We start from the raw sequence: 13,893 nt of genomic DNA, 5'->3' as shown, positions 1-13,893 counted from the left end.
TTACAATGATAGGACGGGGCATTTATCATAGAGGGCGCCATAAGAAAATGGGGTTTCAAAATACTTGTTAGATTACAAGAAGGCCTTGATCGAAGGACACTTTTTGGAATGCGCTCAGGAAGCAGAACTTCACAGAGACAAAGACATCCCAAGGAACTTTAATTCCTGGCTGCAACTAAATCATGTAGTTCGATTGAATTGCTCCTACTGCTGATACCGCATAATTAACCGATCCAAAAGTAATTTCTGTGTCTGTTTGAGTATTTTTCCCTTAGATCGAGTCCTAGATAAGATCCTGGTACAGGTTGGTTTGACACTACAGCTTAGTGGAGACGTTACTACGTACCTGGTCAATAGCAACGATTACTAAATTCAGCCCAGTAACACAGTACAAGTAGCCTATGTCAGTTCGTTTCTATGGTGTGACCTTTACTTGTCAAGTAGTAGTTTTAATGTACGTTTAAAGTTATTGCTTGTATTTTATTGTGCATTTCGATTCTAATATTACAAGCATACTAAACAGAAAACAAACAAACCCATTTTCTTCACAGTCTGAGACGCCTGCCTTTATGGCAATGAAATTGTAAATATGTTGACAAACAGTTTTGTCCAAAATTTATAAAGAAATGGTGTGTATTTTAAAATAACTTTTCTCAGATAAATAACTTTTGATAGCAAATATACAATTTATAGTCCTTGGTGAATACTGACTAACGGTCTTCACATTAAGGACGGTTATGGTGTATCATTGGCTGCATATGAATATGAGAATTAAATAAGAATAATATAATATCATTCATATTTATTTCTCTCTTTAGTCATTGTTGTAGAAATATGAAATTGTCATGTTTTATTCTTTACTAGAATTACTTGCTTACAAAATATCCCAATATAGATAAATAAATAAAGGAATACGTAAATAAGTTTGTATTTGACTTTATGCATATAAATGATTATGTTAGGTAATTACAGATGAAAACATGTTATGTTAACATATGATATAGATAAACAACCTATACTATACATGTAGTCAGTGATAATTTATGTCTATTATAATGTCTCAAGTACACAAAACATAATGTCTGCTGAAACGTAAAGACTTCACATCTAAAATTATTATTGAAAATGTTTTGCATACACCAAAATATTCATATCATAATCTCAGTCCACTGATGATATGAGTTACTATCAAACGATTATTACTATGGCTATTAATGTTTAAAATGTAAACCTGTGTGTATTTTGTATTAAACCAGAGTGGCAGTTCACAAATGAATACGGTATAGATGTACAAACGAATTCTATGAGATACACTGTCTCTGACATAGCTACTAAGTCGTACTTCTTATTTGTAACATAGTGTTCTCAACATTTAATATAAACAAGTAGCTGAGCTATTACGACCTATGACCTAGCATGACCTGTACATTGCCTTCAACCATTGACAAAAACAACGACACTCTAGTAAATTTATTATTGGTTGGTCTGCAGTGCAGTGTGATATGTTAACCTAGCATGACCTCCATATATCTCTTAACCCTTGACCCTATACCAACAACCACGTGATAGTATATTCGTCGGTGATTTGACGCCAACGTTGTCAACATGACACTTGAAATCCCGCCTAAATAGTTTACCAGATTAGTTCACCATGTTTAATTGAATACCATGCTTAACTGTAAATGTAACATACAAGAGTTTGGTATTATGAATAAGAAGTTTTATCATCACCTTATCAGTTTTCATGATAATTGACTATCAATTCCACTCATCAACAACATTACTGCTTATAACATGCATGCACGACTAAAAATGAACTTTTTAATAAGAATGTTTAATATTTGTTTGTTACACATTAAAATTCCTACTGCATTAGTTATACATGTATACATGTCATTACGCTTTAACATACTCTGTCCTTTGTCTATAATTCTTACTCTAGTTCTAATGACAGTCACCCTGTATAACGTTTCTCAGCTCCCTGGCAAGTTGGAAATCATTCAAGTCCTGCTTTCACAAAGAATATGGTATCAAATTGTTGCCATGGCAACCTCTGTCCTATCAACTTCGATATGCATGATATTAGTAGTTCTATATATTCATTGATATGTGATTAACACAAATTGCTGTATGAAAAGTTATACACATGGTAACGCTTTTTAATCGACTATAGATACGTCGAGGTGTTGACCGATGTGTGAGGGCGCCCCGACACGGTGTCCCTTACACTGGCTTTGTAGAGAATTGTTTAATTCATGGAAACGAATATTTATACTTTGATGATTCATGATGTCATAGTAAGTTAGTAACAATACAATCATCGGATTTTACAGACAATTTATATCCTCTACTGTTATTGAGGTATTGGTTTAGGGTATTTCGAGTAAATTCGTTGCAATACTGTTTGTTCAAGATTGTATCAACAAGTGCATATTGATATTATCATACATCTTATCGATAATTCCCATTTGACATCTCCTAACGTTGTTGGTATGTGATGAAAACGTTTCTACAAAGTTTCATATCTCTAGCTAGCTGTGAATGAAGCAACGACGTCGTTACAGTAACTCTATGTGAAGACTTATTAGTATTCATACGTTCCGTTATTGAAGAAGCGTAAAGTGCCTCAGTGTTTGCGCAGATTTCCACGAAGGATGACGTACATACTGTCGCATCATATTTTGGCGCCTAATTCAATTGAGATAAGATTATCGTTACTGACCTTTCAGCTTCGTTCTTCGAGAACATCATTTTACTTCACAGCTAAATCCGATATGTATTGTTAGTTGTTAATAATCCGGGGAACGTTGAAAATAGTAATCCATATATGGAACACAACTAAATACAATAACAATCTCCAAGGAGTAACTTTATCATTTTTGTTCCCTGTACTAAACGCTATTATTGAATGAGACTAAAACCGCGGAACATCATTTTAACTTCATAGGTAAATCCGATATATTGCCACTTGTTGGTAATCCTGGAAATGTTGAAAACAGTAATCCAGGTACCGAACACAACTACAATCTCCAAGGATTAACTTTATCGTAGTGGTCTTACCAGACGTACCTACTTTTTGGCGCCTAATTCAAGTGAGATAAGATTATCGTTACTGACCTTTCGGCTTTGTACTTGAGAACATCATTTTACTTCACAGCTAAATCCGATATGCTTTGCTAGTTGATAATAATCCGGGGAACGTTGAAAATAGTAATCCAGGTATGGAACACAACTAAATACAATAACAATCTCCAAGGAGTAACTATATCATTTTGATACAAGACATTAACGATGCAGATTAATCCAATGACAGTGTACAGGTACGTACGTGTGGTACCCTGTACTCGACATTATTGAATGAGAATTGAAAACCGCGGAAAGTTTGAATATTTCCCTCTATTTGCATACCAGTTAATTATTACACCAACTGTAACGGTGCCCTTCCGGCCACATTCGAATAATATTTACACAATTTTTCCCTCCAAAACCTAAGGTCAGGGAAGTCAATAAGACTCTAGATCTTTCAAGATAACAAGATTGCAATGTCTTGCTACATTTTGTCTAAATAAATTAAATGAATCGTTTAAATGTACTGCAACTATGGCGCCAATGGTTTGATGTCTACAATTTGTAGTCTTCATAGTGGAAAGTTAATTCATTTCTTCATATGATTTTATAGACAGATCTAGAATGTAGCAAGAAAAGATCAAAGAACTGAATTCATTCAGTCTTGCAATCTGTATATGTGCATTTCGTATTGGTGCATTGTGGTTGTATCAAACAAGGTCGTGTCTGTGACCTGGGTCTGTGAGCTCTACGGGGTAGACCATTTGATTTCGGGGGGGGGACAACTTGTCGCAAATTGAGAGAAATGTTACATATCTACTCGATACTGTGGTTTTAATATTGTTTCTGAGAACAAACTGAAAGTTTCTATATTATATTTAAACTTAAGTGAGGGCGACCCAACTGTGTGGATGTGTCTCTTACTGCAGGTAGATTTTAGAATGTCCTAAACGAAAGGAGTTTTCAATGCGAACGAAGAGGGCGTTACAGCAGCCGAGAAAACTGGTAGCAAACAAACAGAAATAAGGTCAGTCGAGGTGACCTTCAGCATGTGTTAGGTACAATTTTACTTTATTTGCTCAAATTCAAGAAGAATGTTTGTAGTTCGTCGTGTCGTACGCAACGGTACAAGTCTCACTCCTCAAAAACAACCTTTTGATAAGACAGTTTACGATCTCCTCACAAATTTTAGTCGATCATGTCGTGTGACATCGAAAGTGCGACTAAATCATTCGACATGTTCGTCGGGTTCATCGATTGTTTTCTCCAATGATGGCAAGATCTCAGGCGAACAGAATGGTAAGTTCACTCTAAATGTAAAGTCTATCGATATTTTCTCACCTGTCATGGTGTATTTCATCATTGGTGGTGGGATAGAAGAATTTTGAGTGAACCTCTCAGTTTCCTTTATTTGTTGGATTTTTCAGAATGATGAGTCGCCACCCCCCCCCCCCCACCCCCAATTATTTTGTCTATGGAAGGAGCCATGGTGAAGCCTTGAACTCCACTAAAAGGAATTAGGCTATAGAGCGAGTAATATGCGAATCCAGAGCTAGTAAATAAGAAACTAAAAGGTTCCTATTAAGTTTATGTTCCACATCATATGTTTACTGGTAACTAATAGGTATGTTTATTATAGGCCCAGTTTGTACTAGCAAGTGATAAGAATTTAAAAAAAAGAATACTAGAAAAAAAAACATCTATCAAGTGATACTAGATAGGATAGTAAGATTTGTTCAGTCTATGTTTTAGTAGTGCTTCTATGTAAAGTCAACACATCTCCATAGCCTTCCAATTTGTTCAGTAACCCTCTACTCTAAATAAGTCACTTCTTCTACATGTAGTTCTAGCCCTACAACCCTTTGACAGCAATAAGTGTCACTCATCAAAATACATAAAACACATATTTCCAAATAGAAGAACTCTGTTTTCAGTTCAGGAATATATGACTATTGGTCACCATCCTTGGGTTACCACTCTGTGCAATTGGTAGCCCACTAGGATTACCAAAGAAAAAAAGTTAATTTTGAGCCCTATCAGTGTCATTTTTTTTTTTGGTAGAAATTTGCTGTTTCACATGTAATAATAATAGCAGAACCCAATTCTGAGTTGCATTGAGTTCCAGTGTGGGTACATTCATGTAGGAGTACTGTATTGGCACTTATGCTTGCAGTGTTTTCTGATGCACTTTCACTCGCTACATGTAGCTCATGAAAATATGGCCACTATACAAGCACTTTTGCAAATAGTACTGCAACAGTGCAAGTATCCTACACTTGTAACTCACCTGTTTTGAGGTTATGTCATAATATTTCTATCTTCACAGATAATACTATGTTGCCAATGAAACATATCCACAGAACATATGCTACAAGGAGGGGAATGCAACCAAGGAAACCCGATAAAGGTAAATTGTATTTATTTTCAATTTTTTTTAGTAAAATGAAACTGCAGTGTTGTAGCCTGCCTTTTAAAAGAGTGGCACATGGTGTCCGAGACTTTCATTTCTCTGGGTCATCACAAATTTTTTGGGGACATTATCAAAAAAAGCACCAATGGCATTGTAGCACAACTACAGTTTTTTAAAATATTTACCCACATGCTGATTCATGCTAGATATTTGCTGACTGATTATGCAGTTGCCTATCCGACCCTGTTGTTATCTACAAAAAAATGTATGCAATATACGTGATCACTTGGCTGTTGCTATTGGCATGGTCATGTTGCTAAACATATTTGCATACGATTTTAGTGTGGGTCATCTATGACCCATCACTTCCAAAATTGTGGGTCAGATCAAAAAAATGTGTGTCAAATGACCCCACCCCCCCCCCCCACCCCCCCTGGCTGCAACACTGAAACTGTTTTAACTAGCAATTGATAAATTTGATCATTGGAATTATGTCAAAAGTGATGTTGTACTGTAATGATGATCTTGTGTATTGTTTGAATATTTCAATTATTCACCTTTAGAGTTCCATCAGTACAGAATTCAAACCCAGTGGCAGAACCAGAAAAATAACTCCTAATAATGCAGATAGTGTCATTGAAACTTAACTATCTTGACTTCACTGAATCAGACTCCATAAGTCAAATTTACTTTATGTCTTTAGAAATGAGAACACACAAATGCAAAAGAAAAACTTTTCCTGTTTTTAAAACCATCCATAATGTATTTGCTGACTTGTATCATTATGTGTGACAGCTATCAGACATTATACTCTTTTCCTTTGGTGTACTCAAATGGAAGCTGTATAGATTTTATAAAACTCCAGCATTACAACCACACATTTCTGTTAACAATGTTTCAAAACTGTAAAACAAAAACCCTGTCATGTGCACATATATTTGAGCATATTTCATTCTTTAATTCGGTATTCAACTATCATCTATAATACAAATTATCATAATACATATAATCATGTATTGCCATGGAGAAATCGCAAGCTCGGTTGTACGGCTCACAGGCAATCCAAAAGTCGAACCCGTTCCAGTGCACGTCCTCGTTCCTCAAAACCCATACCCAGGCTGTCAAGATTATTATAGATTAAAATTTACTGGTTAAAGAATATTTATATCTAGGGAATCAAAAGACACATTTTACTTCTCATTTTAAATAAAAATTCAGTACAACATTAGCATGATGTGTATATCAATTGATAATATGTTTGTTAATAAAACTGTTGAATTTAAACTTTTATTTCCAGTAATTGATGGAGCTTTCAAAGACTTTGATTTGGATCCTACAATGTTTAAACTTGGTTTTGAAGACATAGAAGAACTCAAGGAGTAAGTAGATATTCAGTCTCCATACATTTACATGTACTTTGTTATCGGAATACCATCCTTAGGTAGCTAGCAACAACAATTTCATTACTCCAGTGATTCTACCAATGCTCCCATTTTCCTGTCAAAGTTAAATACAACTGCTGACTTCAGACCATGGATGAACAAAAGTTGTTACAAACAGGGAAAGTAAACAAATAAATTGGATTAATAACACTTTGCTTGCAGCATGTTGGAACAGCAGACACACCATGGTTTGATAAGAACAGTTATATGGCCTCTTTATGTGTACATGAAATGGCAGGGAAACTTGAAATTTATTTGTGACCTTCATGTGAACTCCTATGTAAAGTGGCTATGAAATAAAACTGTTCTTATCAAATGATTGAATGTGATAACAAGTCTCTATACTTCATATATACATGCTGTGCCAAGTGTTATTAATCCAATTCAGTTGTTCACTTTCCCTGTTTGTAACAGGTTCTGTATGTCCCCAGTCTGATGTTGGCATTTGTATAACAATGAGGTTGACAGTGCTTGACACAACTTTTTGTATGATTAGTATGGTTTTTGCAGCTCTTTGAAACATTTTAGTAAACTTCCAAATGTTGAAAATAATTTCCTGCCATTAGTACATCAGCAGGTGAATATTGCATCACATATGTGAAATATTTACATAATTTTGGCTACCATTGTACAAATAGGAAGAGCTCTTCAATACCATTGGAACAGATACCACACCACTGACATTGGTATTTGCAAAGTCAGTGTTAAAGAAATGGTGAATAATTCTTTAGGCCTAAAAAAAAATTGCTTGGTTCCAATTATCTGACCCCCATCTACTTTTTCACTGCTGACCCTAAATTTGTTTTACATATTCAAGGAAAAAATAATAAATCAAAAAAAATTCCAACGTCTTGCACGAAATAGTGGATTCGGAAACTGACATCAACTTAAAAAGACAATATAGAAGTGTTCTTCCAATCTGTAATGGCTGTACATCTGTGGATGGGGAAAAACCAATAACACAGTGATCATATGGAAAACAACGGAAATCATAACTACCTAAACTAGACACTCACACATGAAAAAAAATGTTTAAAAATCAAAAATCTACCTACCAAACCTATTCTAAAAATGTATTTAATCCTTAAAGTAAAACTGTTTAAAACAATTTGGAATCTACAAAAAAATTATGCATTCTAATTTCTTGAAGATGTTACATTGTAAATCCACTGTATCAGTAGCAAAAATGAGAAAGATAAACAAAAATGTAACAACAAAAACAGAAAGCCATGATATATGTACAATCTTTTTTTTTCTTCAGTTTTTTGAATACAGTTTGTAATTATGATTATATACATTGCTCCACTCATTACACTGTGTTCTACTTTTCTATTTCTTTCTTTCCAGTGCTGATGAGAAAGTGAAGAAAATATTTTCATTAGAATATGCAAGCAGGGTAAGTCATCTCACAAAGAAATATCGTATACAGTCTTTGATAATACTGTGCAGCTTTTCTGCTTGATACAATCACACAGAAACCAACAAGAAACCGCACTTCAATAGCAAGATTGCATTTTTTGCTACATTTAGTCAAAATGAAATAAATCATTTAAATGTATGGCAACTCCATGCAGACATTTGGGCACCAATGTTTTTTTCTTAGTATCAAACACTCGATGAAGAATGTGTAAAGTGTCCTTTGCAGTGTTCATTTGATGTCTGTACGGTGGCATGTGTAGTTCATTTCACTTAGACAAAATGTAGCAAGAAACAATACTCGTTCAATCTTGCTATTTTAAAGTGTAGCATGTCCAGTTTCTTATTGGTTTCTGCATGGTTGTATCAAACAGAAAAGCTGCTGGTATTGTGAAATAGACTGTAAAAATCCTACCTACACTGTGAAACTGGAAATCCAACAACAACAGCTTTGCTTCTGATCTTTCTTTGGTGTTATACTTTTCTGATATTTTGCTGATCAAAATGCAACATTTTAAAAACCAATTATTGTTTTGCTGTATGTTTTGTAAGAGATAGCCAAAACTTGAAGGTTATGATGTAAAATTTATCATGGTTGGTTAGAAAATTAAAAACATAAAATAGATCTGAAGGTGTTCAACTTGCACTTTATTCAATTTCACTGAGTCGGCTCTACTCTACACTGTATTGTAAGATAAGTCATGTCATGTCATTCTGCTCTCTAAAGTCTTGCTCTTAAAGGTGTTTATGGCTCTCCATTGAATTGTATTGAAATTAATACTGGGTATATGATAAAGGTGTTTATGGCTCTTCATTGAATTGTATTGAAATTAATACTGGGTATATGATAAAGGTGTTTATGGCTCTCCATTGAATTGTATTGGAATTGATACTGGGTATATGATAAAGGTGTTTATGGCTCCCCAATATAGTCTACATGTACTTGACAAACTATTTAATCACAAAATACAGTCATTATAATTTTCAGGATATTCTGAATCACCCAATACTTATTTTTGAAAATCTTAAAGTGACCGGAAAGAGCAATGTGTTATTTACTGCCATCACTCCTTGATTTGTCTTTATTACAGCAAGAGGTACAATTCAAGAAAGGTACAATGCTAGTTGACAAAGTCAGAGAAGATGAATTCAAACCTTCACATGAAGCAAAAAGTAAGTACAATCATTATGCATAGAAATATTTATAATTTGTGAAACTTGTTTGAATATAACAATTGTCCAACATTTACATTCATCAAATTGTGGGATATTTCATGTTTGAAGCTCAAACTTGATGTAAATAAGCTATTGGCAGCTACACATACAAAATCGTCATTGATCACCAACATTTTGACAATAGAATTAACATACAAATGAAAGTACCTCTTCATATCAGACTTGAGTCATACCACCCAATGATATTCAGTTTGACTCTACCGAACAACGCAGATTTTCCTTGGGTACTCCATTTTCCTCCTGCATTAACACTGAACCCATGAGGGATGGCCCTCACTGGACTTCTTGGATATATTTAAATAACTATCCAGTATAAATAAAATATTATTATTATATATGTGAAGTAGTGTGTACATTTATCAGTTTTGAATTTGCATAGTTCTTACTAAAATATGATCATAACATAGAATAGCAGGTACAAGTAATTCTGAACAGTTTGGAGAAAAAAGTTCAGTAGAACATGGTGATTTAGGTTTTTGATCTGCCCTGTTTGACATCACATAGTGACAGAAGAAGATTTGTATGTATTTATGTCATAAACCTGGATTTACAATGACTTTTCTGGAATGCTATACTTATGTTTTTAGGCGACATCTATGATATATTAACAGTAACCTATTCTTCTGTATTTTTCTACAGTTGCAATACTAACAGTAAAGATAAGGAACTTAGCAGAACATATGAAAGAAAATAAGAAGGTAAGTAATCTCTCTCTGTAGAATCACAATTATTCCCTGCATAAGTATACAGTAACTATTTCAAAGTCTGGTACAACATGTATATATACTTGTCATACTGGATTCCTAAGATCTTAATTTTAATGAAATATTCAATTCATATTAATATATTATAAAACTTTTCAATTTTGAATGAAAACAGTTTTAGTAAGCTCTGTCTACAGCTTTCATCATATATTGTACATTAATACAGCTAATACCACACAGTTTAACTTGCATAGAATTATTACATTCATAACCATTGATAACCGTTGATGATGTTAGTCCATACACACTTACCTAACAATGCACACACAGATACATAGTGATAATACATCTGTTATCAGTCATCAGATATTATATTATCCCACCATTTCAGTATTGTGATGCATTTCAGAAGTGTGAGGCTTTGTAGGTTCTTTAGAGGGTTACTCCCAGTACATGCAATCCTGAAATGTCAGATATTTTCAACTTTTGTGGACTAAAGACATTTTATCTGAATAAGTTTGTGTGTGTTTGAGTTTGTGTGCATTTGTTTATCATGATTACAAAAAGGTATCAAAACCGTGTGTCAGTTTGTCTGTCTGCATGACATTCACAAGCCATTAGTGGTCCAAGTGCAACAAACCCGCGGGCTTGCCTGGCGAAAACGGGTGTCATAAAAGTTGTTTGCATCTCTAAAGCTGTTTGTAGCATTACTTATAATAGCCTAATAAATTGATAACAACTGATATAAGACGGAGATAAGGTTTGCCTCATTTGCAGTCCATGCAGACAGCCGAATAGAGGTTTTACAGCTGTTTACTTGTGTTATGTAAGAGCCCATCATCACATGTGTAAATATTGGTACTCTTTGATAACAAGTCAACTTGCTTGGCTAATGGCTTGTCCCAGTAATGGTGTCTATCTGTTTATCTGTGCGTATGTGTGTGTGTGTGTCTGTCTGTCTGTCTGTGTGTGTCTGTCTTTGTGTCTGTGTCTGTCTGTCTGTCTGTCTGTCTGTCTGTGTGTCTATGTCTGGATGTGTGTCTGTCTGTGTGTCAGTCTGTCGGTTTGCCTCCACAGTGTGTGTGTGTTACAGAAAACGTTACATTGCCATTATATGTTGATGTTGATACCAATGATACATACTTACATGTAAACATACAGTGATGCTGGTGAACAATTTTGCAAAAATTGATTAGTGATTACATAACATCATTATACTGATGTCGATAACACTAATTTCAATGATTAGCATAACAATTAAAAATATGCTAATAACTTACATCCCATTGTTTTCAGGATAAAGTGAATAAGAGGAGATTATATATAATGATTGACAGACGAAACCAACTACTGGGTTACCTTAGAAGAAATAACTACGATAGATTTAAATGGCTACTTGAAGAACTAGGGATTCAATACTCAGTACCCCCTATACAGATTATTAGAGTAACAAAACGACAACTAGAAGAGAGATCTGTAACAAGGAAAGCATACTTTGACAGAAAGAAAGCACTTTATGAATATTTCAAACAAAAAATTGATGATGCAGATGCTGAAGAAAAAGAACTGATGGAGAAGAAATCATGATGTTTAAATGAAAACGTTGACTTTTGAGTTTGTTTTGTATTCTGATATTTGATCTACCCTATTTCTTCCACAATTGGTCTGGTCCTATTGTTGTTTTATTATGGACTCGTCCATTTGATCAAGTATGGGGGTGGTGTTTCAGGAGACTACAAATTTCAGTTACAGCCCCAAATTTCAAACTTTAGGAAGGGACCCTTTTTGAAATACGCATCTAGGAGGAAAGGTTTCTAGACACCTTGTGATGTAGTCATTTAAATGTATGTGTTATACCAATCAATAAATCACATGTTCTTAATTAATTAATTAATTAATTAATTATTTAATTAAATGGTGTCAGTTGATTTGCATTTTTAGTATGCCAGTGTCATTGATCGAGTGTGATTAAAATGATGAAGGCCATATTCCTGACTAACCAACCAATTACAATTTTCAATGGAAGTATATGTATGTAGTCCCCAAATTTATATTGGCTAGTTGAGGAAAATACAAGTTACATATTGAACGGCCTTGTCACCAAAAAGACGAACCAAGTAGTAACAAAACTCTCCTGCATGACTATTTTCTCATTCAATGAAAGAAAACATTAAAGTTGCCATATAGCTGACGACTGGGTATTTATTTTGGATTTGTAATTCTTCAGGCAACTGTACTGTGTTTTCCTACTGAAAAAAAAAACCAATGTGAAGCGGCATCCTTGTTTGTAACTCAATAAGATACAAAAACCTTAAAAGTGTAAAAGTTTGCTAATGTACGTACATTAACAAATATTTTAAACAGCTTTAATGTTTTTATAAAATTGTTGAATTACACAAAATTATTTCATATATGTTCTTTTACATTTTTTCAAGTATAAAAAACATAGTAGAATTGTTTTATGCATTATAAATCCCAAATAAATACTCATTTGTCATCAATATATAGGGGAGTTATTAGCATGTTTAACAAGAGCCACGTTCAATCAAGTAACATAAACTAAAAGTCACATAAGTTATTTGGTATATATAGTTGTATGAGCTCAAAACAGAATTATGAAAATAACTGAAATAATGGCAAGTTTATACAAACTTCAAGTATTTGAAAATCATTTTATTAGTATGTGAACAGATTGTCATGACAGAAGGAAAAGAAAATAAATATCACATCACATCAGCACATATTGTACAAGTGTGTTTTGCACTATAAAGCATCATAACCAAAGATCAGGAATAGATTACTTAAGTATCATATAAGTGAACTACTTTCACAAATACATACACACAATTTACATGTATAATATATACAGTCAGCAGTATTTGTAAATATGTACTGATTTGAATATTCATACTTATATTGAAATCTTACCAAATCAGACACCACATGACAGGTTTGCATGCACACACTCATTGTTACAAACATACATACATACAGACAGACAGACATACATACACACACATGCATACGTACACACACATACATATATACATACATACATACATACATACATGCATACATACATACATACATACATACATATACAGACAGGCATGCATGCATGCATACATACATACATACATGCATACATACAGACAGGCATGCATGCGTGCATACATACATACATGCATGCATGCATACATACATACATACACACATACATACATGCATTCATACATACATACATACATACATGTACATACATACGTACGTACGTACATACATACATGAGTTGTGACTTGCCTAAATGTAGACCACTTAGTCTATAAAATACACCGTTTGGTCACCATGTTCTTCTTAAATCCCTGGTATGCATGTAGCATAGACTATCAGAGTGCAATCCATACCTATGATTCCAGCACTGGACTGTCATCATAGAGTTTGGCATTGATTTGTTGTTTAGTCAGCGAGTACATGTAAACAGATCTTAATATGTAAATATTATATTCAAACAGCTGCTACTGTATGACATCACCTCACACATCCACACGTACTAATATGTTATGTACAGTGTAATTTACACAATGTGAGACCTAATGAATTTACTTATATATGATCATTA

General features: G+C 33.9%; 1 protein-coding gene across 1 annotated transcript; it reads left to right on the top strand.

The window, feature by feature from the left end:
• The first annotated feature begins 4,093 nt into the window (after positions 1 to 4,093).
• LOC144432883 (small ribosomal subunit protein uS15m-like) lies at positions 4,094 to 12,089 on the top strand. The gene is made up of 7 exons (XM_078121180.1): positions 4,094 to 4,365; positions 5,393 to 5,473; positions 6,774 to 6,855; positions 8,266 to 8,314; positions 9,426 to 9,507; positions 10,210 to 10,268; positions 11,571 to 12,089. The coding sequence occupies exons 1-7, from the start codon at positions 4,161 to 4,163 to the stop codon at positions 11,859 to 11,861; spliced, it is 849 nt and encodes a 282-aa protein (XP_077977306.1). The 5' UTR covers positions 4,094 to 4,160; the 3' UTR covers positions 11,862 to 12,089.
• Positions 12,090 to 13,893: the final 1,804 nt, after the last annotated feature.

This window comes from Glandiceps talaboti, chromosome 3 (assembly GCF_964340395.1).
Source record: "Glandiceps talaboti chromosome 3, keGlaTala1.1, whole genome shotgun sequence".
NCBI classification, from domain to species: domain Eukaryota; kingdom Metazoa; phylum Hemichordata; class Enteropneusta; family Spengelidae; genus Glandiceps; species Glandiceps talaboti.
This window is presented reverse-complemented; position numbering and strand designations above follow the sequence as displayed.